Below are 25,953 nucleotides of genomic sequence, written 5' to 3'. Positions count from 1 at the left end.
ATGATCGAAGCCATAGGAAACCAGTATGTAGTGGCCAGACCAGTGTATTCCTCAAACACTTTTGGAGAGGAGTTCAAGAAGGCAGACAGACACCACAAGACATTCCTGGATCATCTCAAAGGGTGTTGTAGGTAAGAGACTCTTACGGCACTGGAATGAGGAAGAAAGAAACGCGCAATTTCTCCTAATTTTTCTGGCTTTCATGCTTTTCTTTCTGGCTCTAGTCCATAGCTCCAGGAATCTGTCAGTCTTGGCTTTCCAAATCTCTTATTCCCTGCCTGAGGTGAAAAGGGAAAAGGAACACACCATCTCAGCTAGCAGCACAAACACAGCCCTTCCAAGTCAGAGACTAACCGATGGAAGCAGGCACATTAGCTATTGAAATGCTGCACAGTTCAGCTCAGGGTGGCACATAAATTCTGTTTCAGCCAAAGAAAAGCTGGCATTTTCCTTTTAAAAAACTTTGTTTGGTAGTGACCAAAGCTTTTGGCAGGGGCAAAAAAGGCAATTGTTCGTGGGAGTTAAATCACCAGTTTCATCTTTAAAATGATGTCATCTTTGCCAATTTTCTACATACTCTTAGGAACCAAACTTAAAATATGATATTAATTCGCTGCTCTGTGGCTTTCAATGTTTTCAGCTGCTCCTCACAAAAGGCCAAGAAAATTGCCCTGTCTTTGTTCCCCATAGCATCTTGGTTACCAGCATACAAAATAAAGGAATGGCTTTTGAGTGACATCGTTTCTGGCATCAGCACCGGGCTAGTGGCTGTACTGCAAGGTAATTGCTTTCTGTTTTCTTCTTTTACCTTTTCTTTTATATTAAATAAATAATTAACATATCACAAGATTCATCCTTTTAATTCTTTCATGTGTGTACGTGTGTGTGTGCCAGAGCAAGGCTTCACAAATGCTAGGCTTGCATCCTACCGACATGTTACATCCTCTTTGATATGTATTATTCTATGGTTTCAGTATGTTCATCAGGTTGTGCATCTAGCATCACTAATTCTAGCATATTTTCACCACCTTCTCTTCTTCCTACCCTTCACACACACACACACACACACACACACACACACCAAATCCTTTTGGGTAGACACTCACACTCCTTCTTCCACTCCTCGCCTTAACACTTTCTGTGTCTGTGGATTCTCCTAGTCTGGATATTTTGTGCAGATGGAATTGTATGTGGCACCTTGCATCTGACTCTTATCTCTTAGCATAATACTTTCCAGTTTATTCATATTGTAACAAGGACAATATTCTACTCATGGAGTTATTCCACATTTCATTGCATGTTTGAGTCATTTCTATTCAGAGGGAATGATCAATAGAGCTTTTATGAACATTTGTTTACAGCTCTTTGTGTGAAAATATGTTTAAATTGCTTGGATATTTCCCTCGGAGTATAAACGCTGGTTCCCATGGTAGCTCAGTGTTCAATCCCTTGTATAGATGTACTGTCGCATATTTCCCACTCCTCCTAGCAGTGCACGGGGCTTCAGATGCCTCCACACCTTACTGCTTGCTATCTTTTTTTACTTTGCCATTGTAGTAAGTGAATAGTAGCATCTCACTATGACTTTGATTTGTTTTTCTCTAATAGCTAATGATGTTTATTGAGTCTCCGTCCTTTTCTTGAGCTTACTACCCCTTTGCATGTCTCTGGGGAAAAAAGTTTTCAAATCCTTCATGTTTTGTTTTGTTTGTTTTGGGTGGTACTGGAGAGATCAAGACTACGGCCTGACACATACCAAGCAAGAACCATATGACTGAACTAGACCCCTAGTTCTCCTTGTTGTTTTAAAAGTGTGGGTTGCCAAGGTTGGAGATGTGGCTCAGTTGATAGACTGATTGCCCATTATGCCCAAAGTGCTGGGTTCCATGCCTGCTATCCCAGCACCCAGGAGGTAGAGGCAGTGGGGCTCTATAAACTAGATAGCTTTTTGTTTGAGGCCACCTTGGGCTATGAGACCCTGACTTTTATTGTAGATCTGCAAGGGTTACTTGTATATTTGGACACTAAACATTCATCTGATATATATTTGCTAACAGCTGTTTTTCACTCTCTGTGTTGTCATTTCACTTTCTGTTTTAAAAACTGGAGAGAGGAAGGGAGATTGAGACAGGTCTCAAATAGCTTAGGCTGGCCTTAAACTCCTAATCAGCCTCCACCTCCCCAATGCTAAGATTACAAGCATGTGCCACCATGCCCAGCATAAAACATGACCCATTATAGCCATTTCCTGTGTCTTTAATATGATTAGGGGTGAATATATTAAGCCCAGGGCAAATATACCACCATTGAGCTACAGCCCAGTTCCCTAAACATTTTTATTTTGCAGTACTGTGGATTCAAACTACTGCAATCTGCATGCTAGGCAAGTGCTCTATTGCTGAGCTAAATCCTTTGAGTCTGCTTTTGTTTCTCCAGTGCTGTGATTAAACCCAGAGCACTCCACATGTTAGGCAGGAACTCTTTCATTGATCTGTGTTTCCACTGAAGCATTTTTATTTTCAATTCTTTGATTGCCTGTGTTGTGTGTAGCCTTTCTGAGAGATTGATCCAAGATTGCAAAGACTCACACTCATATTCTTTTAATGATGTTAGTTTTAGTTCTTGTATTTATGTCTTTGACACATTTTGAGTTAATGTGGTGACTTATTTCAAACACCCAATCTAAACTACTAGGAGAACCTGATGAAAACTAAAGACCTGGCTGTTGTCTTTCCAGGTTTAGCATTTGCTCTGCTGGTCAACATCCCTCCATCCTACGGGTTGTATGCAGCCTTTTTCCCCGTCATAACCTACTTTTTCTTGGGCACTTCTAGACACATATCTGTGGGTAAGTCAATTACTGGACCAGTTTATGCCGGCTTTAGTCACTTCATAAATTCTATTAGAAACTCACCGTAAATTCCAAATTGCGCAAAATTCAGAAGACTCACAGTTTTCTGAAAGAATTATGGGTAAGGCTGATTATACATGGTAGCTTGTATTATACATGGTAGCTTGTATTATGTAATCTTGTGGTTGAAAGGCAACTCAGGGGTAGGGAGGCACAATACTGACAGTGTCATTGACCATTGGTTAACTAGGTCCGTTTCCAGTTCTGAGTATGATGGTGGGAGTTGTAGTTACAAGAGTGGCCTCAGGAGGCAATACAGCTCCAGAATTGTCCTCAAGCTCGAACGATTCCCTGGATGCACAGGATCAGGAGAAGATAATGGTGGCTGCATCAGTAACTGTTCTGTCTGGAATCATTCAGGTGAGCCCAATTCTAGTGTAATTTCTCTGCCAAAATCTGTTTGTCTTGACTGGTCCCTTTTTGTATCTACTCCTCCTGTGACTCCTCCTCATCTTTTGGTTTGCATGCCCCCATTGTGTGGACCATTAGAAGTATTTTTAAATAATGTTCTTATTTATTCTCTGGGAATTGTATATAAAGTATGATTTTATTCTCTCCCCTCCCCTAACTCCTCCCAGATCCTCCCAGACTCCCCAAATATTTATGAAAAGTCATTAACCACAACCAAAGGGTAAACATGATCTAGACACAAACAGATAAACACAATCTAGATAGAAGAAAAAGTGGCAGGATGAAGGCATGCACAGTAAGGAATGAAATGCTTAATTCAATAAAAATATATTGAAATCAGTGTCATCATCAAATGTAACTATATAATGATACTAGTAGCTTTGGAAGTTTTTCTTTCTAATGCCTTAATAACTATAATTTAGTTGGGGAAAATGGTGCTCTGCTTTTTAAACTATCCATATAAAAGACTTGGGAAGTAACATGAGAAAGATTGTGGTGAGACTGCACCTTCATTTCCAATCTCCAGGGACAACACCATCATGAACAGTGCAAATGCCACGGGTTTCTCAACATGTTACTTAAAATTCCAGTGATATCTTTGCTTAAAACCATTTCTTTTTTTTTCCTTCTTATTTATTTTTTTTTAATTTTTCGAGCTGAGTACAGAACACAGGGACTTGTGTTTAATAAGCAAGCGCCCTACCACTGAGTTAAATTCCCAACCCCCTTAAAATCATTTCTAAAAGAAAGAAAAGTCATTTTGTAAAGACACAAGTGTGTAGCTTGTTGACAAACCTTGTGGTCATTTGTTTCTCACACATTTCTGAATGTAAAAAAGTGGAACCCAATTTAGATTCTGTGTGTATTTTGGAGACATGGATGTAGAAAACAGGTCAAGTGTCTGGGGGAAGTAGAACCCACTTAATACACTCACTGTATGCAATGATGCTTTGGAGACAGTAAGCACCTTTGCTCCCTGGCTAAAATCTTATGCTTTTAACATGCAGTACACAGTGATGTATTTATTTTCTACATCTATGTATTTATGTGGGGGCTAGGTTCATAGGACAACTTTTGGGAGTTGGTTATCTCCTTTCACCATAATGAACCCAGAGATTGAACTCAGGTCACCTGTCTTGGCAGGAGTACTTTAACCCTCTGAACCATCTTGCTAACCCTAGTCACATGTTTCCTAAGCAAGTTGAGTAACTTGTTGCACTCACCCATGCATGCTCCAATAAAAAAATTTGTGAGGACTGTTGGAGGTAAGATTTTGCTGTTCAGGGCTCATGATGAGTCTTCTAAAGATATTGCACGTAAAAATGAGGAGGCAAAGAAGGAGGTCCTTTATGGATCTGATACTTCTGGAGGCGTAGGACTTATGCACTACTGAACACCATGCAATGTTCAACCTGGGGAATGGAAGAGAAGGTCAAGGACAATCCTGAATGGTAGGTGTGCCAGGAGGCAGAAGCGTTGACTTCTCCAAGGAGTGTTTTTATGGGCCCCACTTCATGTTTTAAAGCACTTAGGTGTGAGCCTTTGGTTTGCTGATGTGCACCCCTAATACACTAACAAAGACTTCCGTCCCTCTCTCTCCAGCTGCTCTTGGGAGTTCTGCAGATAGGGTTTGTGGTGATTTATCTATCCGAGTCCCTAATCAGTGGCTTCACCACAGCTGCTGCCATTCATGTTTTGGTTTCTCAACTGAAATTCATGCTGCAGCTGAGTGTTCCAGCACATAGTGACCCATTCTCTCTTTTCAAAGTAAGTATTCCTGTCATTTCAACAATACCAAAGTAGCGAGGCATGGTGGTCTTAGTTCCAACACGTGGGAGACAGGGGCAGGTGGACCTCTGTAAGTTCAAGGCCAGTCCCCTCCCCTGACACACACACACACACACACACAGAGAGAGAGAGAGAGAGAGAGAGAGAGAGAGAGAGAGAGAGAGAGAGAGAGAGAACTATATGAAGTTCCATGTCTGCAGTCCAGTACAGTTAAACATCAAGTTAAGATATTATGTATTAAAAAAGGTTAAAATGTATATGGAGACAGGTTTTAGACATATTCAATTTCTCCTTTTTAATCAACTTTATTTTTTTAATTTTGAGACATTAATCAGAACTTTAGACACTGACACCTCTCTCTGTTATCCTCAAAAATGGTCTTATTTGGTCTCAAACTCCACTGAGAAATAGCATAATTGTGAGCTTGATAAGGTGGGAATTAGACAAAACGAAACAGAAACCTTACTGTTTCATGACAGGTTGCTTCTAGCTACTCTCCTTCCCAAACCCCATTCTAGTACGGATTAAAGCAGAGACAAACAACTACGCTATTAAGCTATTAACAAAAAAAAGTACTCCTTTTGTTGGGGGTGAAAAACTATTGTTTGGAATCAATCTGCTCCCTTGAAATATCAGCTTTGGTTGTGTAGCATTTAGCACGAATGACTCCATTTTGTTTTGGCCTACCCTGTTGGGACCTAGTAAGCAATGCTGCACAAAACAGTGGCATCCTATCAGGTTTCCAGCACGTAGTATCTTCGGTCCTTATTGGAGGATAGTCTTTGGGATTCTGAGGCAGCACCTCACTCCAATGTAGAAGTGTCCCAGAACTAGGGTGTGCATGAAATCCAACTTGGGTATGCTTGAGCTGTCTTGGACATGTGGCTATACTTCTTCAAGAAGTAGATTCTGCATAGTACAGGCATTTTCCATGTGAGCAAGAGAAGGTCTGTATTGTGAAAGGATGTACTTAAAAAACAAACAAAAATGTTCAGAAACTAGAAATGACTCCTTGGACAGAACAGTAGCAAATTCTATGAAATAAAAAAAACGTATTATTGCATAGTGTGAGTGAGACCTTAGATTTGGATTCAACTTCCAGCTCTGCAAACAAAACAAACAAAAAGCCAATGAGACCTAGGGGTAGAGGAGATCCATTGTAAAACCATGAAAATACCCAATAGAATTTGATACTAGCTAAAGCTCTTTTAGACACATCCCCAAAGCGGTGTTTTCTGCTATGCTAATTCACCCTCATTGTGTCTCCATGAGAGCCCCTGCAGGTTCAGGGCTCATGGTTCACAGCCACTAAACACAAAAAGGCTGTGACTATGTGCCAGTCTTTTGCCTTAATATCTGCTTAATCTGTTTGGAGAGAAATGTGTTTGCATTATGAATTCACACAGTACTTCAGTGCATCTGTGTTTCTAATGGTAGGTCCTGGAGTCAGTCTTCACGCAAATTCAGAAGACTAACATTGCAGACCTCGTGACATCTGTGATCATTCTCGTGATTGTATTTATTGTTAAAGAGATCAATCAGCGCTACAGAAGCAAGCTTCCAGTGCCTATCCCCATCGAACTTATCATGGTATTGACTGTCATCAGAAAATTTTCATTCATAATCTAGTTTTAAGGAAAGAAAGCCTTCTGTACACCAGGTTGCCATGAGACAGGCACTATCTCCCATTTCTAGGTTTAGCATATAGTATGAATTTCTCTTCATCAGAATTTACCAGTTCCTTCCCATTATCTGTGTTTTTTCTTTCCATGGCAGAAGACAGGCTATAAAAAGACCTTCAAGCTTGAGCTGTGATGCCCATGCAAATTAGAATTGCCTTGAGGCTTCTTTAGAGGTACCCAGGTCTAGGCTAGAAGTTATTAGGGTTTTTTTTTTGACCATTTTATTACTTTTATCTATTTATTTGGGGTCGGGTATATGAGGAGGTCAGAGAAAAGCTTGCAGGAAGGAGTTCTACGAAGTGGACATCAGAAATCAGATTCAGATAGACAGGTTTGGCAGCAAGCAGGTTTGGGGCAATGGCAGTGTTTTCAAAGTATGACTCTGAATAGCACCTCACATTTGGGCAATTTGGAACTTTGCAGACTGTAATTGCAACAGGAGTATCCTACGGTTGTAATTTTGAAGAAAAGTTTGGCGTGGCTGTGATTGGGAACATGACTCTAGGGTAAGTGTGTCATCAATGCTGGCATCTTCCAGTACTCAGTGAAGAAAGCAACAATAGTTACAAGAATCATACAACCCCCTTGAGAAATCCTGGCACACACACTCTCTCTCTTGAGCAAATAGTAAAAAGAATGCCAAGGTTCATGAGACTTAGGGTCTCCTTGTAGAAAAACTCACAAACCAGGTAGTCAAGGACTCAAAACAGTGAAAACTGTTGGCTCACTGAAAACAGTTAATCACTCACTGCTCTTGCAGAGAACATAGCAGCCCACATCCACCTATTAGAATTCTGCTTCCAGGGTATGTGACCTCCTTGTATGACCTCAGTGAACATCTGTATTCATTTGGTATATACATGTACACACACACACACACACACATCTTTATAAAATAAAAAAGTGAAAATTATAAAAAGATCAAAAAGATAAATCATATAAAGAAGCATCAACTGAAAACAGTTTTCCTGTAAACAATATTCAGTGTCTTGTTTGAGGTCACCCGAGTCAACTCCCAAGAGACACACAGAAGGCACACCAGCTGAGTAATCCAGGCAGCATACTCTGCCCTTCTTTTAGATCACACTCAGAGCAAAGCTAGAGAGATAACTCAACAAGAAGATCTGAGAGTATATTCCTATACATTTAGTGGACTGAGAGGGAGCATGGGTTTATGCTGTTTTCTTTCTCTAACCTCTAGCCACAGATAGTATTGGTGACTTTTGACTTACCAAGGAAAGCTGTTCTCCAGTTAAAAAAAGAAAAAACAAAGATGATTTTCCTTTTTCTAGGCTTAATAAGTATTTGATATTTACAGAAATTATATATATAGTCACTATATCTATATCTACCTTAACATAGTTGAATTGTTTTGTTTTGTTTTTTTCAAGATAGAATTTCTTTGTACAGCTCTGGCTGTCTTGAAACTCACTCTGTAGACCAGGTTGGCCTCAAGCTCACAGAGATACACCTACTGATTTTAAAGGCATGAGCCACCACAACCAAGCTTAGCTGAGTTCTTTTAAAAGTAGAAATATGTGTGGCTTTTAAAACAACATACATTTATACAAATATACTTACATATATTTGTTGGCATATCTTCATATGTTCCACTTAATTAAAAACTCATTTATTTTTATTTTTTATTTCTTTATTTTTAGTTTTAAGAAGTTGTGAGAAATGAGGCTGGAAAAGTTTGTCTCTGGGCTTCTTCCTACTCTGCAATTTTCTAGTGATTGAACTTCACTTAAATGTCTTAGAGACATAAACCCCATCAGAAAATAAACAAATGCAAAAATCAAAGGGGAGCTTGGCAGAAGTAGAATGTTTTCAAAATAAATGATTAAACGAGATCACTGAGTGATAATTCTTATTTAGTAAATATATTAAATATGCATGCACTTATCCTACCAGGTGTGTGGGGCAGGGAAAATGCACCTCATGTTTATTAACCATGAATTCTCCAGGCAGGCAGGGTGACCAAGTGTTCCAGCTCCAGAGCCCCTGAAGTTGACTTCAGATATACCTCCTGTCCTGGGGCAAATTCACTAAACTGGTACCTCTATGCACTTGGTTATGAAAAGGTGCTAAAAATAGTAAATATTCTGAAAGTATTAAATGGGTTTATGCACATGGTATGTTAAGAGCACAACTTCTGCTTCAAGTTAAACATTACTACTTGCTGGCTACAAGGTACTTGATGTGTCTCAATACATTCCAATGTTTTTCTAAATGACCAAGCAAACATTTTAAATTTCTGTTGACTGCAAGCAGACTACTACTGAAGATAATGGCTATTAACTCTTGCTAGTTTACTTCTAATGGATATGCTGCTTTAGAAATTATTTTTGTGGAGTCACATATTTTTTTTGCACACACTAGATGTGTGCAAACAACATGACCCAAGGGAAGTGGCTTGGAAGGGTAAAGGAACAACACAGAGACTGTGTCATCTTGCAGGCATAGTCTGTTTCATGGTATGCAGGCATCTCTGCTATCAGCTTCATTTTTAAAAAAACAAAACAGCAAAAGTTCCAATCCACCTTTCTAACTTTCATGGAATACTAATGCTTTATCAAGACTACAACCCAGTATTTATTATCAGAGATATAAAAGATGAAACAATAATTCAGACACAGTTGCCTGGGTCCAGTTATGCACTTCCAAAAAGTCTCAGTCTGAAGCAGATGCCGACAGGATCTGAGCGTTTTAGGACCTTGTTGTCTGAGACCCGAAGCTTTTATAATACAACTGAAATGTATTGAACTACCTGAGTATATGAGCGTAGACATAGAAGTATCCCCTGTGAGGCACACTTGTCTCGGAAACACCTGCCACCTTAAACTGAAACTTGCTCTCTCCAGGTGTGGTGAACCCTAGCAGTTCCCCACAGCACAGGGCAAAACCTAAGGCCACCTCTCAGGGTTTTCAATGGAAAGCTACTGTTACTAATGGAAAGAAGAGTTTTGCTTTCCTTGTCCCAGAACTGTGTTTGCTCAAAGAACCTTCAGTCCTGGATAACTACTGAGGGCACTGGGATTAATGCTCTGAAACCCATCATGACAACAGGTGGAATCTAAGACATTTGCCTGAAGGAGAATATGAATACATGTGATATTTTGAGTACACTGGCAAAATCGTATCCATCTTACCATTATTGTCAGACTGAATTTATAACTTTTGTCAATCCAAACACCATGGCTTAATAATAGTAAAAAGGGAAATTCCAAACTTTTTGATGCAACCAAGTTCTTTAGGCCATATTTCAAAAAAAAAAAGACAATTCAGCATAGATTGTTTCATTCATTTATTTGACAATAATCTCTTGAGTTTCTGAATAAGTTGATGGCATATAGTTTTGCTCGTTTTCAATTTCAGATTTCAGCCACCTCTTACACCCAGTGTGGAAGTTTTTCAAGACACCATAGGAGACAGTTTTGGAATTGCAATTGTTGGCTTTGCAGTGGCCTTTTCAGTTGCTAGCGTCTATTCTCTCAAATACGATTATCCAATTGATGGCAATCAGGTAAGCCTAACTGGGTCGAATTCGGCACATAACATTTCACGCACCTAATATTTTTCTGAAAGAGACCATTTTAGGAAAAGCTTATTCCTTTGCCTTCCACAGGAATTGATCGCCTTGGGAATAAGCAACATATTCACTGGAGCATTCAGAGGATTTGCAGGGAGCACAGCCCTTTCCAGATCAGGGGTTCAGGAGAGCACAGGAGGCAAAACACAGGTATTCCACCCCTCCTGCAAGGCCAGCATAGTGCAGATGACTAGGAAGCCCAAGCCCGACAGAAAGCAGCAGCTGTCATGAGAACTATTTCATCTTCACAGGTTGCAGGGCTTCTCTCGGCTGTCATCGTACTTATTGTCATTGTTGCGATTGGATTTCTTCTGCAGCCACTACAAAAGGTAATTCTCTTCTCTCCTTGACATGGTAAATCTAACTCTCAAAATCTAAAAAGACAAACTATGCTAGGGAAAATGAGTTAATGACAAACTCTTAGCTCTACTCCTTAGTCAACACTGTATGGATCAAGATTTCCTTTCTCCTGGCAGCCTTTTATGAATGTCAGGAATGCAGATACCCAAACTGCTTTATCTCCTCTACTCTCTGCAGGTGCATAGAGCAGAACATAATTAATGTTTAAGCAGGGAGGTACTCTGGCATTGCAGTTTCAACCTAAATTGACTAAAGTGAAGATTTTCTTAAAGGGTGAGGTCATCAATCCCTCTATCTAACGTAGAGAGTGGTGCTACCAGCTCCGCACCTGTTCTTGGGAACACGCCCTGCAGCTCCAAGGAGTTTGGTTTGGCTCCAAAACCAACACTGTCAGCTTGTAGGATGGGAGTAAACAGTCAGACACAGAACTTAACCTCTTGCCCTCAAGCTCCCTGTTTGTAACTGTTTGGGTTTCATTTAATACTTCTAAGTTGTCCCAGTGTCCTGGAAACCACAGAGTTTCTGTAAAAGCAGATTATGGTAAATACAAGTGCATTGCCCTCTGGGGTATTAATAGGATCTCAAAGGTGTACACAAGTGGTCAGAAGCCCTGTAACTGTCTTCTAATCTTAGCTCTGACACTTAATAAATGTGTGATTTGAGGTCAATGCCTTAACCTCTCTGAACCTCAAGTCCTCCAGATGTAAATGGGATGAAGTAGTACCTGCTATACTGAGTAGTTGTGACAATAAATGATGCAACACTCATGGAGACTTAGCCCAGGTCACTAAGATACTAATATTACTATCCAAACATTCCATTATACTTCTGGCTGCAAAGGAAATAGAGATATGATTCAGCTCCCCAATATCTATTTTTGTTATCTGGGTCCTTTTTCCATGTTGATTGATACTTGGAATGTATAGCCACCTCCATCCCTAAAAACTGCATTGACTGAATCTGTCTCCAAACAATATAAAGCACTATTTGCCAAAACCGTGTCTTCCACACCCCAAAATCCTTAGTTTCAAAACAAGTGTCATGACAGAGGTCAAGACATCACCAGTAAAAAATTTTTTTTAAAAAATGTATGCCTCAATAAAAACAAATTCACACACTCCTCTATATAGAGAAGAGGCCCCCATGGGCTTCTTCCACCTGTAAATTGTGGGTTCTACTGGCCACATCACTGTGGAAACACTAAAGAAACAATCACTACTTAAAATTCTCTCTCCCTCTTGAATAACTTGTACCAAGGACCTTGTCTAGAATGTTAATTAAAGCAACCTCTGTAGAGAACCCAAGGGTCGATTCTGTACAAACCTGTCTGGAGCATCTTCAGGCTGCCGGAGTCATGACTCTGTTTCTTTTCCTCCTACAAAGTCAGAACCGCCAGGAGCAATAGCTGCACCGAACTCAAGTGTGCACAGACTCTAAAATCGCCCCCATCTCACCTATGGTTTCTCTGTGCGCTTAGTGTATTCCTTACAAAGTATTCTGGGGCATGTATGTTTCACTGTGAGTTATTTCAAATTGTTTTTCCATGGAACAATGCTGGGGGAAATGCCTAATGAAAAGTACAGTGTCTCTAGCCAGACATTTGAATATTTTCTAAACTCCTATAAAACAAGGAAGCCTACACTGTACAATATAACCCTGTATACCATTCACCATGGAGATGACAACTCATATCTGTAGTACAATAACAAAACTAGGATACTGACACTAGAAAAATATTATTAGGTAAATTACCAATTTTATTCTATTTTCTCCATTTTTAGATGGTGTTCATTTGTACATACATTTTTTTAGACTTTATCTTTTATGTGTTTTATCAGTTTTGCCTGCATGTGTACCACATGCATACAATGCCCGTGGAGACCAGGAGAGGGCATCAGATCCTCCTGGAACTGAAATTACAGATGGTGGTAAGGCTCTCTGTAGGTGTTGGGAATCGAACCCAGGTCCTCTGGAAGAGCAGCCAGTGCTTTTAACCACGGAAGCATCTCTCTAGCCCCCCCCCCTTTAATGTGACTTCTTTTAAATGGTGACTTCTACTCTCACAGTGAATCAAATAAACCGAGATGTTAAAATAAAAAAACTCTTCCAAAGGTCCTGAGTTCAATTACCAGCAACCACATGGTGGCTCACAACCATCTGTAATGAGGTCTGGTGCCCTCTTCTGGCCTTCAGGCATACACACAGACAGAATATTGTATACATAATAAATTAATTAATTAATTAATATTTTAAAAACTTAATTGGGAAGATTAAAAATACCTGGGCCAGTTAAACCATCTTCAAGACATGAAAATGAAAGCCCTGTTTGGTTTCCTTTGGTTGTTGTGCTTTCGTGGTGTGAAAATCTTCAGCACACAAATTGCACACTCCGCTCAGAATTAAATCAGTTGAAGTGTAGGTAGGGAAGTGTCTGGCCATTGAGCTGGACTCAAATGATCCTGGGCATATGTTACTATTTAGCTTTGTTGTCGTTGTTGTTAACTGGAACAGCTCCCACAAGACTAATCACAGTACATGAAACACCAAAAATGATGAGCTATGGTATGTGGCAGGCTGAGTTAACAATCCACGATCTTCTTAGTGAATCCTCCGCTCAACGGTGTCAGCTGGAACTTTTACAAGGTTGTGTTGTGGGTTGTCAGTCCTAGACTGGGAAATATAAATCCATTGGCTCATCCACTCATGTAATGACTAATTATTAAGCCTCTTCTATACACATATACCACAGTATGCTCTGGGAACAGAGACGCTATGGTCTGTGTGGTCTCAGAGCCTGCCTCAGGCCTTTGTTAACCATTCTTTGATTGTTAACTTCCTTTTATAAAACAGCTTGAGTGTTGCCATCACCAAAGGCAACCCCTGTGTCTTTGTGACAGGTCCAACCAGCTTTGCTTGGGAACATGTTATTCAAGGGTTCACATGTAGGCCTTAAGATATACCTCTCTCTATCCAGGATATAGACTGCTGTAACTGCTGTTAGCTCATCTATGGCACAGCCAAACTATCTGGAATGGGGACAACCTCATGTAGGGAAACAAGTCAGAGCCACACCCTGGTCCATCGGGCACTGCACACAGAGAAGGGTGTGTCCTTTGATATACTTTGAGGCCTGCTAAGACACTTATCTGTAGCCTTCACCTTTGCTTCTGTTTGGTCTATTTGATTAACTTAAAAGTACATCTGTTCATGTCTTCCACAGTCCGTCCTGGCAGCTTTAGCACTTGGAAACTTAAAGGGAATGCTGATGCAGTTTGCCGAAATAGGCAGATTGTGGAAGAAGGATAAATATGATTGTGTAAGTAGCTACAATAGTGTTTGAGAAAATGAGAACACACAATGGTAATTTAATGCTGATGCAAAATGTATATATGGTAAGTGTTATGAAATTTTGTGTCTAGTTGTCTATTTGCAATAACCTTAGTTTATTTCCTGTCTTGAAACTGTGCACTCTACTGCTTATTACCTGGGATTTTTAACTTAAAATGACAGTGGCATTATATGCTGAGATAATGCCTATAACCTCAGCACTTGGAGACTGGGGCAGGGAGGGCATGAGCCTGAGGCCAGCCCACTTGTAACTCAGTTTTAGGGAATTAGGCTCTCTGGGTCTGTGGGCAATCAGACAGACAAGCACACACGTGTTCATATGCACACAACCAAAAACCTAAACATAAATAAATAAATAAATAAATTCTTGGAAGTATAATGTGCTTCCTAAAACACTAGTACAGAGCTTTCCCCGATATGTCATCAAAGTCCTTATAGGTTATGTCGAACACCACAGAAGTGCTCTGAATTTTACAGCACATGTTGCTTCTGTTCTTTTTTAAAATGATGTGTTAGTTTTCAGAGAACCAGAGGAGGGTGTAGATTCTGAACATTCCCTCTGGAACACCCATTCTTTTAGGGAAGTTTGTACTTGCTTTCAACTTGCCTGAAAAGCAGACTTTATAATTTAATCAGGGTCAAAGTCTAAGTATAAAAATTCTTGTTAAAAAAAAAAATTCTTGTTGAGCCGGGCAGTGGTGGCGCACGCCTTTAATCCTAGCACTTGGGAGGCGGAGGCAGGCGGATCTCTGTGAGTTCGAGACCAGTCTGGTCTACAAGAGCTAGTTCCAGGACAGGCTCCAAACCACAGAGAAACCCTGTCTCGAAAAACCAAAAAAAAAAAAAAAAAAAAAATTCTTGTTGACATACCCTATAGTACTACAAGAGCATAAAGTAATAAGCAGCATTCAGGTTAGCTTGTGTTCCTGATAGATCACTGTGTGTTACTTTTACCCACTTTTAGCATGCTTGAGTTTTTGTAAAGATAATAGCTGTTAATTAAATCAATAGGACAAGCCTGAGATTAGTACAGGCTGTACCAGTCGATCTGCTGGGCTTTGCTTGGTTTTTTGTTCTGTTTTGTGTTTTCAGTGCTGGGGATCAAACCAAGGGCCTACCACATGCTAGGCTGGTGCTCTACCATTGCTTTATTCCAACCCTAATTTGCTAAGTTATAAAGGTGAACTATTCTGGAATTTTTGGTATGGCAACTCAATCCCCTTTCTTCAACCTGTCCTTGGACAGGATAGGAATAAGCACAGTCTGTAGAGATTTTCTATTTATTTGCTTGAGTTTCTGTGGCCCAGCTCTGAGCCAGCAGAAATGAAATGACCTTTTGAGACATGTCTTTCTAGAAACTTTGTTCTCTGGACCCAGATAACAACTTCCAAGCACCGCCTTTGGCCCTAGACACTTGTGTTTTCTCTAGCTCTGGACCTACAACATTGTGCTTCCTTACACTCCAGTGTGCCTGTTGCCTTCTCTTCTTACAGCTGATTTGGATCATGACCTTCATCTTCGCCATTGTCCTGGGTCTTGGATTAGGCCTGGCAGCTAGTGTGGCCTTCCAGCTCCTGACTATTGTGTTCAGGACCCAATTGTAAGTTTTCCCTGAGCTCTACACAACCTCACAAGCTTTGACCTGCCCTATTAGAAGAGCAAAAACAATTATCTGTGGCTACGAGAAAAGTAATGTGTTTGATAGGCATGCATATCTATCAAGATTGACCATGAGGCAGAGGGATGGCTCAGTGGTTAAGAATACTTATTGCTCCAGCCATGGACCTGGGTTCGATTTCCAGCACCCACAACAACTTTAGTTCCAGGGGAACCAATGGCACCGTCTGCCTCCTTGAACAGCAGGCATACAAGAGTACATATGCATTCATATAAGTGGAACATTCATACACATTACATTAAAATAAGAAAATCTAAAAAAAATATTGTTAGCTGGGCGGTGGTGGCACACACCTTAAACCCCAGTACTTGGGAGGCAGAGGCAGGTGGATCTCCATGAGTTTGAGGCCATCCTGGTCTACAAGAGCTAGTTCCAGGACAGCTAGGACTGTTACACAGAGAAACCTTGTCTCGAAAAAAAAAAGTTATTGTTAAAAGACTAGCCAATATAACCTCCCCCAAACCACCCCACCGAAAGTCTTGAAGAACAGTAGAATGGTCCAGCAGGATACCTGCTGCTGGCCTGCTTTCTGCTTTGATACAGGTTCAAAGAACTAGCAAACACCCCTGAGTCTATGTTGCTCACCTGTGAACAGGATGGGATTCTGTCCTAAACAGGTTTAGTGTTGCTGCCTTAGACTTGTTAAGTACAAAAATGAGATGGCTAGAAGCCTGAGTTCTAAGGCAGTTGGGGGAGGGGGTCTCCCTCTTCCTTTTCAGCTGAGACTGAGAACTTGTAAAAGACCCCAAGTACCAAAATTCTACAAAAATTTTTAATTCTTCTTTCTAAAAGCCATCCAGTTAAAGTGTTTTTGTGATTTTTAAGTCTTTGTCAGGTAATATCACCACCATGTGGTCAGTCAGCCTAGCTGGAATACATGGTGTAATTGCAAGAAAAATGGGAATTGAGGGTTCTAAAACAGAAGTTGCTATTATAGTTAGAATTATTTCTTGAGCAGTGGAACATACCAGCATGGAAATTCATCCTGTTGTTCTTTCCCTCTTTCATACCTTGTATGGGAGTTCCATAAAATACAGAGACAAACTGAATGTTCACACGGGCAAGTCATTTTTTTGTACAAGGCATCCTTATTTGTACAATTGAGTAGGACCCTACCTGCCATGGTCTTATGGGGTTGCTTATAGATTGTGCCGTAGTAGAGTCACTGTTTACAAAGCCCTGGGACAAGAAGATAAGGTGTTTGAGTCCCTGGGTCTCTAATGAAATGAAGATTCTTCTACCTTTCAACTTTGAAAAGGAAGCCTGTATTAAAAAGCTAGAAACATATCAGAGTTGGGCTTAAGATATGAAAGAATGATTTACTGGATGGTATTTTTTTTCTTACAGTCCAAAATGCAGCACACTGGCTAATGTTGGAAGGAGCAACATCTACAAGAACAGGAAAAATTATGCTGATGTAAGAAAGACCACATTGTTGTCTTTGATGTTTTAAAATATTGTCAAATGAAGGCAGTAGGATTCACCTAACCATCTTATTCCTCTGTCTTGTAGGTGTATGAGCCAGAAGGAGTGAAAATTTTCAGATGTCCATCTCCAATCTACTTTGCAAACATTGGTTTCTTTAAGCAGAAACTTATTGATGCTGTAAGGTTAAAAAAAAAGTCTGACTATCTGGGAGTGAAATGTGTTTCTTCCTTAACAAGGTCATTGACTTCTTGTGTGTTGATGCTGAGCTGTGTCAATGTTTAGTCTGCATGCCTCAGAGTAGGTGAAACTATTTTAAAGGGATCTATTCATATGTTGGGAAAAAAGTTTCTTCCTATGAGTCTCAAGGTAGAATCCTAATTTTTAAATTTGCTTTGAAGTAAAAATATTCACTCATGGCACTAGGTAGCTGGTTTTTAATACATTGTCTTGGGATAGCAAGCCAGAAATGACAGGGAAACCTTTAACATTTGACTGTATCACCAAGGAGATTCAGCATAGTGGTTGTACATGGATAACTGACAGTCAGCACTTAGCATTCAGGTAAGAAAGCCAAGGGTCAACCTTTTAAAGTTAAGAGACAAACCTCCCCTTTAATACCAGCACTCAGAAGACATAGGCAGGCAGATCTCAATGAGTTCAAAGCCAGCCTGGTCAACTAGTCAACAGAATGAGTTCTAGTATAGTCAGAGCCGCATAGTGAGACTCAAAAGACTGAACAAAAAGCACATTTATTTATTCTTCAAACACACCTTTAACCTACTTTGTGCCCAATTATAATGATTAATTTAAGTAGCCCCAAACTGAATATCAAAACTATAAAATTGTACTGGAACACACCTTTAAAAAATTTAATCACACTCCAGGCAGTGGTGGAGCACACCTTTAATCCCAGAACTCAGGAGGCAGAGGCAGGCAGAACTCTATGAGTTCAAGGGCAGCCTGGTCAACAGAGCAAGTTCCAGGACAGCCAGGGCCATTACACAAAGAAACTCTGTCTCTAAAAAACTATATATATGTAATGTAATCATAAAAGCTTTAATAGAAGTCTTTTTGGGTACCTACACCTGACAAAAAGAAAATTAGGAAAATTAAGTGCCCTAGGAGTTTGGTTGCCCCCCAACACACACACACACACACACACACACACACACACACAAATCATATTCAAATAAAATTTAAAACTTTTACAGATCATTTGTGGGCAAATTATGAACATTTTTTAAATTTGGTAATTGCATGCAGACTAAGCAAACCATATCCCTGATTCAGTATTGTTGCTGATATTGTTTCTAAAATGTTATATCAATTTTATTTTAAAACATTTTATCTCAATTATTCCTGTGTCCCGAACCTCCAGTACCTTCCAGCTAACCCTTATTAAGTAGCAAGATGTTCTGAAAGTAGCAGGATGCTCAGTTCCTCTGTAACACAGTAACTGGATTTTCAGGTTGGCTTTAGCCCACTTCGGGTTCTACGCAAACGCAATAAAGCTTTGAAGAAAATCCGAAAACTGCAGAAACGAGGCCTGATACAAGTGACACCTGTAAGTTTCTGACCACATTTGCATGTATTTGGGATAAAAACTTTTAGTAAAGCACAATTCAAAGTCTTGGTTCCACTTCGAATAAAATGCTAGATAAACACATTCCATGTGTTGATTAGTGTAGGAGGTGGTCTTCTCCTTCCTTTCACCATGTGAGCCCTAGGGATTGATTTGGGTCCAAAGGCCTTATGGCCAGCTCACTTACCTCTGAGCCAGTCTTAATGCCCTTTTTTTGAATGGTGTCTTTGAGAACTTCCTTAAAAGAATTTTCGTTTTTCCTGGGAAGAGTATCAAAAGCAAAAGGTACAAAGCATCTACAAATCCTGTTGCTGACCCAACTTGAATCCAAGTTCCAGGCACTCCTGCTTATCCATGACATCTACAGCTTTTCAGTCAGAACCGTTACATGTTACAACCCCTCTCCTGCAGAAAGGGTTCATATGCACCTCCGATGGCTTTAAAGACTCTGATGAAGAATTGGACAACAACCAGATAGAAGAGCTGGATCAGCCAATCAACACCACAGACCTGCCCTTCGAGATAGACTGGAATGCCGATCTCCCTCTCAATATCACCGTCCCTAAAATCAGCCTCCACAGCCTCATCCTCGATTTTTCAGCAGTGTCCTTCCTTGACATCTCCTCAATGAGGGGTCTCAAAACGGTAATTTGTGTTTTCTTGATGGAATCAATGAAACATTTACTAATGATTAAACTTGTATGTATGAAAGAAAACACACACATACATCACACACACAAAAATGCACACCATACATGCATGCATAGCACACATGCAGATACACACACACACACCACAGGCATGCACAGATATAAGCATGTACATACATATATATACCACAGACACCACACACACATACCACATGTGCGCGTGCACACACACACACACACACACACACACAGGCATTTGTTCTTTGCTCCTTGGCACTAGACAAATCATGCTGCTATCTATGCCATGGGAACAATGAATAACACATGAACCAGTTTGTGTGTTGTTTTTATATGAGTAGAAAGTTCTAGCCTGTCCAAGTGGGGCATGCCTTTAGTCTAAGTACTCAAGAGGTAGAGGAAGGAGGATCTCTGTGAGTTTGAGGCCAACCTGGACTACAGAGTGAGTTCCAGGACAGCCAGAGCTACACAGAGAAACCCTGTCTTGAAAAGCCAAAGAAAAAGAAAAAAGAAGAAAATGGGAAAGTTCTAGTCATTTCCATAGAACATACTGTGCTGAAATTGAATCAGAGATGATCTTGGGAGTTTGAGAGAGAACGTTTTTTTTATCTTTTTCTGAAGAATGCTTAACTTATTACTGAGAATGATTTTTCCCTTTAGGGTTTTGTTTATTTTTTATCATGCAGCCTTGTTTTTAACTTTAGTGTGTCCTTATTGTCTATTTCCAAACTATAAATGGTTTTGAAAATAATCACTCATAAGCTACCGTAATAGTTTGATTGTAACAAGTGAAAACTTTTCCCTAAAATAGATATATCTTCTGTTTTAACAGATTTTGCAAGAATTTATTAGGATCAAGGTAGATGTATACATTGTGGGAACAGACGGTAAGTTTATTTATTTATTTATTTATTTATTTATTTATTTATTATTTGAAGACAATATCTTGCTATGTAGTTCAGGTTGGCCTCAGCCTCCCAAGTGCTGATATTACAGGCATGTGCCATTGAGCCTGGTTAAAGACATAGCAATGTTTTCTTTTCTGTCAGTGCTGGAAATGGAACTAGGGCCTCATACAATAGCCCCAGTCCAGATTCTTTTGATTGTATTTAATGATCAGTCACCTAAGGCTCACAGTCAATGTAGGCAGGCCATCTAAAGAACAGGTATGACATGTGATCCACAAAGAAGGAAACTGAAGCCGGGCGGTGGTGGCGCACGCCTTTAATCCCAGCACTCGGGAGGCAGAGGCAGAAGCAGGGGGATCTCTGTGAGTTCGAGGCCAGCCTGGTCTACAAGAGCTAGTTCCAGGACAGGCTCCAAAGCTACAGAGAAACCCTGTCTTGGAAAAAAAAAAAAAAAAAAAAAAAAAAAAAAAAAGGAGGAGGAGGAAACTGAATTTCCAGTTAAGTCAATAAAAATCCCCATGGAAACCACAGGCTTATGTTTTGCTGTCAATGTGTAATTAAATGAATTTTATGATTTGGGTCCTCATTTCATGGGTGTAGCAAATGAGCGAGTGTGTGAACTACTTTTCACTCTGAACTTGCTGGAAACATTGCTGTCTCCTTTCTCCCTTGCATCTTCAGCAATAAAAACCTGGCTCTGGCTTCCCTTTGCTGGTAAGGCCATTCTTGCCAAAGGTATCCAAGGTTGATATTCAATTTACCAAGACTAAAGGCCTGTTCTGAAGCCTACTTGAGTATGTGACCTTAAAACTCTTCCTACTTGACTTCTGAGCCCATTCTTTTAATGTCTCTCTCCTTTCTCATAACAACACAGTTTCCTCTTATAGCGACTCTTGTCTTTCCCCATGCTTCTACCACTGTGATTTTATGAACTATTGCTAACTAATCTCCTCCATACTCACGTCAAATGTATCCATGTGTTAAGGAATCCCCACACTGTATCTCCAGCCCAAATCATAGCCGAGACCAATATATAGATTGTCTGGATGTCTCAGCCACCTGATACACATGTTCAGTATATATGACCTCTCTCTCTCCCTGCCCTTTCCAATCTCCATTGTAGCATTATTGTATCATTGCACCCTGTTTCCCTGTGTAGATCACCAGCACCATCTTTAATTTCTCCCTCTCCCCTTCTCTTGACAGTCTGTGAGTCACCAGGTACTAGAGATATTTTTTTTTAAATTAATCTGTCATGCCTGGTGGTGGTGGTGGTGGTGGTGGTGGTGGTGGTGGTGGTGGTGGTGGTGCACGCCTTGAATCCCAGCACTCATGAGGCAGAGGCAGGCAGAACTCTGTGAGTTTGAGGACAGTCTGGTGTACAGAGTTAGTTCCAGGACAGCTACGGCTGTTACACAGAGAAACCCTGTCTCAAAAAACCAAAAAAAGTTTGTCTGTCCCTGGTTTCGTAGCCTACTTCTGAACACTTATCCGCTCTTACCTCAGCCATCAGGAAGACCTAGTTGGTGTGTTTATCCATCCCTAGAATACTGTCATCTAATAATCTGACTAAAAAATTCTTTCAACATTTTTTTCCAGCAGTAACCGAAAACTTCTCCAGGCAGAGCACTGGGCCTGCAGCCTGCAGCTGCATGGTTCACACACACCACATTGTCCCACAGTTCCATCAGGGTTGCCACTTGCTTATCTTCCTAATCCCTGTCTCTTGCCTTAGAAAATGGCACTGAGTACCTATTTACATGTCAGACAAATTCCTGTATTCATGGAGTTCAGTTTCATGAGGAAGCCATGTATATCATAATCAAATAAAGTCAGGACTGTGACACTTGAGCAAGACATCCTGAAATTTGGAAGTCAATCTTGACAACACCTCAGCAAATAGCATTTTAGGGGGAGGCAACAAACAGTTCACAGAAACTGACATCTTTCCTGGCTCCCACCCTTATAAGTTACAGACATATTCTAGTTTCAAGGGTTTATCATAATTAAAAATACTCCATCAATCTCAGTAACCTGTTAATTTACTGGAGGACTTTATTCCCATTGGCCTCTGCTGCCTGGTGATGCTGACATCACCTTCCTTCCTCTTCTCCCTTGCTCTTTCAGGAACCCTGTCTGTTAAAAGCTTTCTATGAACGTCCACACCATCACCCATCCTTTTTCTTTTTCTCCACCTCTGTCTAAATCCTAAGCACTGTAACACGCCGTAGCTCTGCACAGTTTTCCGTGATGCTTGCCAAGAGGAAATAGCCTTCTCCTGCTACCAGAAATTCTATAGTCCATATTCTATATTGTCATTAATTTATCAAAACAATATGAGGACCTACTGTGTGCTGGTTGCTGTATTTAAAACTAAGAAAACTTCAAAATGGGGGAAACTAGACTGTTCCTTGCCCCCACTGTCTTACCTTTCCTGTCAGTAGTACAGTTATGTATAAATATTCTTTGTGAGATTCAAGTCCAATTTACCTTTTTATTGCTTAGCAGGAGCTTTGCACATAATAGATATAAGGTCATATTTGCTTGAGTGATCTGTGCAAACAAATGTTGGCTAGTGCCTATCAGTGTGGGATTTCTCAAAGAAAATGGGGAAAGTAATGTGAGAAGCTAAGAAAGACATTTTACAAAACCCAGCAGCTTGAGAAAATGGGCTACAGTTAAGTCACTGGTAGATAATCGATCTGACAGGCAAAACTTCGGCACAACACACATAGGTCTATTTCTTTTTTCTATTTAGAACACAGGTTTTTGGTAACAGCCACACTTGTTGCAAACACTAAGTAAGGAAACTAACTCAGTAAGCCCCTGCATAATTAAAAGTGCAACCATTTCTTCTTGGAGCCACTTGAGGTTTCTTGTTGAACCCTTTCCTCATCCCTTCCACATGAGGGCATTAAATGTATGAAAGATACACAAGTTACAGCCATGTAACTTGTCAACCTGGGTCAATGAAATATACACTTTCAAGTGGACTTTTAAATTAGCAGTTTCATGAGGAAACATGTCTCTTTTTTAAGTAATACAGTGTCTTTTTTTTCTTCAGATGATTTCATTGACAAACTTGTTCGGTGTGCATTTTTTGATGATGAAGTCACAGATTCAATATTTTTCTTAACAATCCATGACGCTGTTTTACATATTTTGATGAAGAAGGATTACAGCACTTCAAAGTTTAATCCCAGCCAGGTACAGGTGCTTTGATGACATTCACAGTTGTAGATAATCACCAATACTCGTGTGTCCTCTAAATACAAACATTGATCCCTGATCCCTATTTTCACTCTTTTTCTTAGGAGAAAGAAATGAAATATGACTTTACCGTAAATACAAATGGAGGATTACGTAATCGAGAATGTCAGGTATGGTTCTTCAACAGATTTATCTTCATCCAAACTTCAGAGCAAATATATATACACATATACATGTGTATGTACATATGTTTATATGGGCTTGTGAATAGTTCATCACATAAGGTGCTTGTTGCCAAACCTGACAACCCAAATCTCCTCGTGATGGAAGGAAAGAACCAACTTTCACTGGCCAGACCTTACATGCACAAATGTTTTGCATGCACACGCATGCACACACATAGTTTTAAGTAGCAGTGTTTCTCCATCATCTGTGAAAATCCAATACCTACTTAAGCCTCTGTATATCAACCTTGGAAACTGAAGCAATGCTGCCTAATTTCATGGGGAAGTTTGATGAAATACAAACTCAGATGAGAAGAAAGGAAGGAAGGAAGGAAGGAAGGAAGGAAGGAAGGAAGGAAGGAAGGAAGGAAGGAAGGAAGGAAGGGAGGGAGAAAAAGAAAAAAGAGAGGGAAGTAACGAGTTGCTGTCGCTTTGAGCACATCTCTTTCAGGTTTCAAAGTTGAAATAGAATTTTCAAACAGGGTCTTATTCTATCCTTATGGTCCCATAAGGCAGGAGAGCCATTGCTCTTGTCTGTCCATCAAAGCAGGGAAATAGGAGAGCACCCTCACACATACAGGTACACGGAAGTCCCTAGAACAGTGGTTAGCTCAACATAAAAGTTAAGTTCCTTTCCTTTCTTACTAGAATGAGTTGCCAAATATTTAACTGGATAGCTCCAATTATTCTAGAACATTCATTTCTAATATATTCAGTCTGTTAAAGCAATGTCTATAGTATAGGCAAAGTGATTTCTATTGTAGGCCCAGGACATGGTAGGTTACTACATTATTTTAAATCCTTAGGGAAGCATACAAAGGAGGATGTTGGTAAACAGACTCAGAGAACTTAGCTACATTGTGTATGGTCCTGCGCCACCACAGCAGACCACTCCTACACTTCAGTTAAAGGCTGACCGAGGTCTCTGAAGAAGAATCTAATGACTGTCATCAAGTACAGGAGGGAGCTGGTGGTATTTCCTAAGAACAGCAAGCAGGAATGCAGATTAGCCACAAATCAGGGTATAGGGTCAGATAACCCCGGACCAAGGAGTGATAGCAAATAGCAAAGGTGAAGAGGAAGGGCGTTAAAGAGACCTGAGAGCAGGCCACACCCAGGTTAGCTTCAGAACTGTCACCAAGCACTAAGGGATAAAGTCCAAGAATAGTACTTAAATCAGAACAGAGTCAGCACACAATACGTACCTTGGCTTCCCATATTGAAAAAAAAATTAACACCAGCTCCTGGATTTGCTAAGAGGAAAATAAAACAACAGCTGTGGATAGGCCACCAGCTGTGGGGTAAAAGCAGAATGTGAAGGCAGAGAGACAAAAGGCACTTGCTGTCAAGCCTGATGACCTAAGTTCGATTCCCAGAACCCACATGGTGGGAGAACCAACTCTGTCAACTTGTCCTCTGACCTCCACATATACACGATGGCATGCCTCTCTCCTCATCAATTAAATAAGTGAATGAATAAATAAATGAAAAAGAACTTTAAAACAAGATGACTGACTGGTATCCAAGGCTTCTTGGAGCTTGGGTGACCCAAAACAAATATAAGGACTACACTGTTGCAACATATTGTATTGTTACTTTGCTTAAGCTACAAATAGGTCTTTGAAACAGATGCAAATTAAGCATGTCAATCAATGCAGTGGATCCATGCTAACCAAGCAGCAACAGAAGGTCATTGAAGATTTTTTTATGCTGATGACTCAGTAAGAACACTGGCAGCTCTTCCAGGACGGGTTCAATTTCCAACAGTGACATGGAAACTCACAGTCATCTGTATCCTAAGTCCAAGAGGACTCAATGTTCTCCTCTGGCTTCTGCAGGCATCGGGCATGCATATGATGTATATCCATACGTTCAGGCAAAACACCCAATACATAAATTATTTTAAAAGATAAAAAAAAATATTGGCAACTGTTAGGTTCTAGATCCAAAGTAAGAATTGCTGAAAAGGGAACTTAACAAATTATTTAAAACAAAAACTATGCTTTCTTCCAGGTACCAGTTGAAACGAGATTCTAATCAAGATACAACTCAGAAGGATGCTCATCTGTCATATTAACAACTTTATACCTAGAAAGTTATTGCTAAGTTCATACATTGTATGAAGGATATTTTTATTTGACAGAATTATGTTTCAAACTTTGG

The 25,953-nt window shown here is 40.1% G+C and overlaps 1 protein-coding gene across 1 annotated transcript; it reads left to right on the top strand.

Moving 5' to 3' along the window:
• Slc26a3 (solute carrier family 26 member 3) lies at nt 1-25,953 on the top strand. Its single transcript, XM_057783128.1, has 20 exons — nt 1-131; nt 641-780; nt 2,738-2,848; nt 3,102-3,271; nt 4,925-5,089; nt 6,548-6,700; nt 7,216-7,298; nt 10,171-10,318; nt 10,421-10,534; nt 10,636-10,713; nt 13,965-14,060; nt 15,586-15,692; nt 17,118-17,187; nt 17,283-17,375; nt 18,667-18,762; nt 19,192-19,425; nt 20,281-20,335; nt 23,421-23,563; nt 23,671-23,736; nt 25,804-25,953. The coding sequence occupies exons 1-20, from the start codon at nt 1-3 to the stop codon at nt 25,825-25,827; spliced, it is 2,277 nt and encodes a 758-aa protein (XP_057639111.1). The 3' UTR covers nt 25,828-25,953.

Source organism: Chionomys nivalis, chromosome 10, assembly GCF_950005125.1.
Source record: "Chionomys nivalis chromosome 10, mChiNiv1.1, whole genome shotgun sequence".
Taxonomy (NCBI): Eukaryota; Metazoa; Chordata; class Mammalia; order Rodentia; family Cricetidae; genus Chionomys; species Chionomys nivalis.
This window is presented reverse-complemented; position numbering and strand designations above follow the sequence as displayed.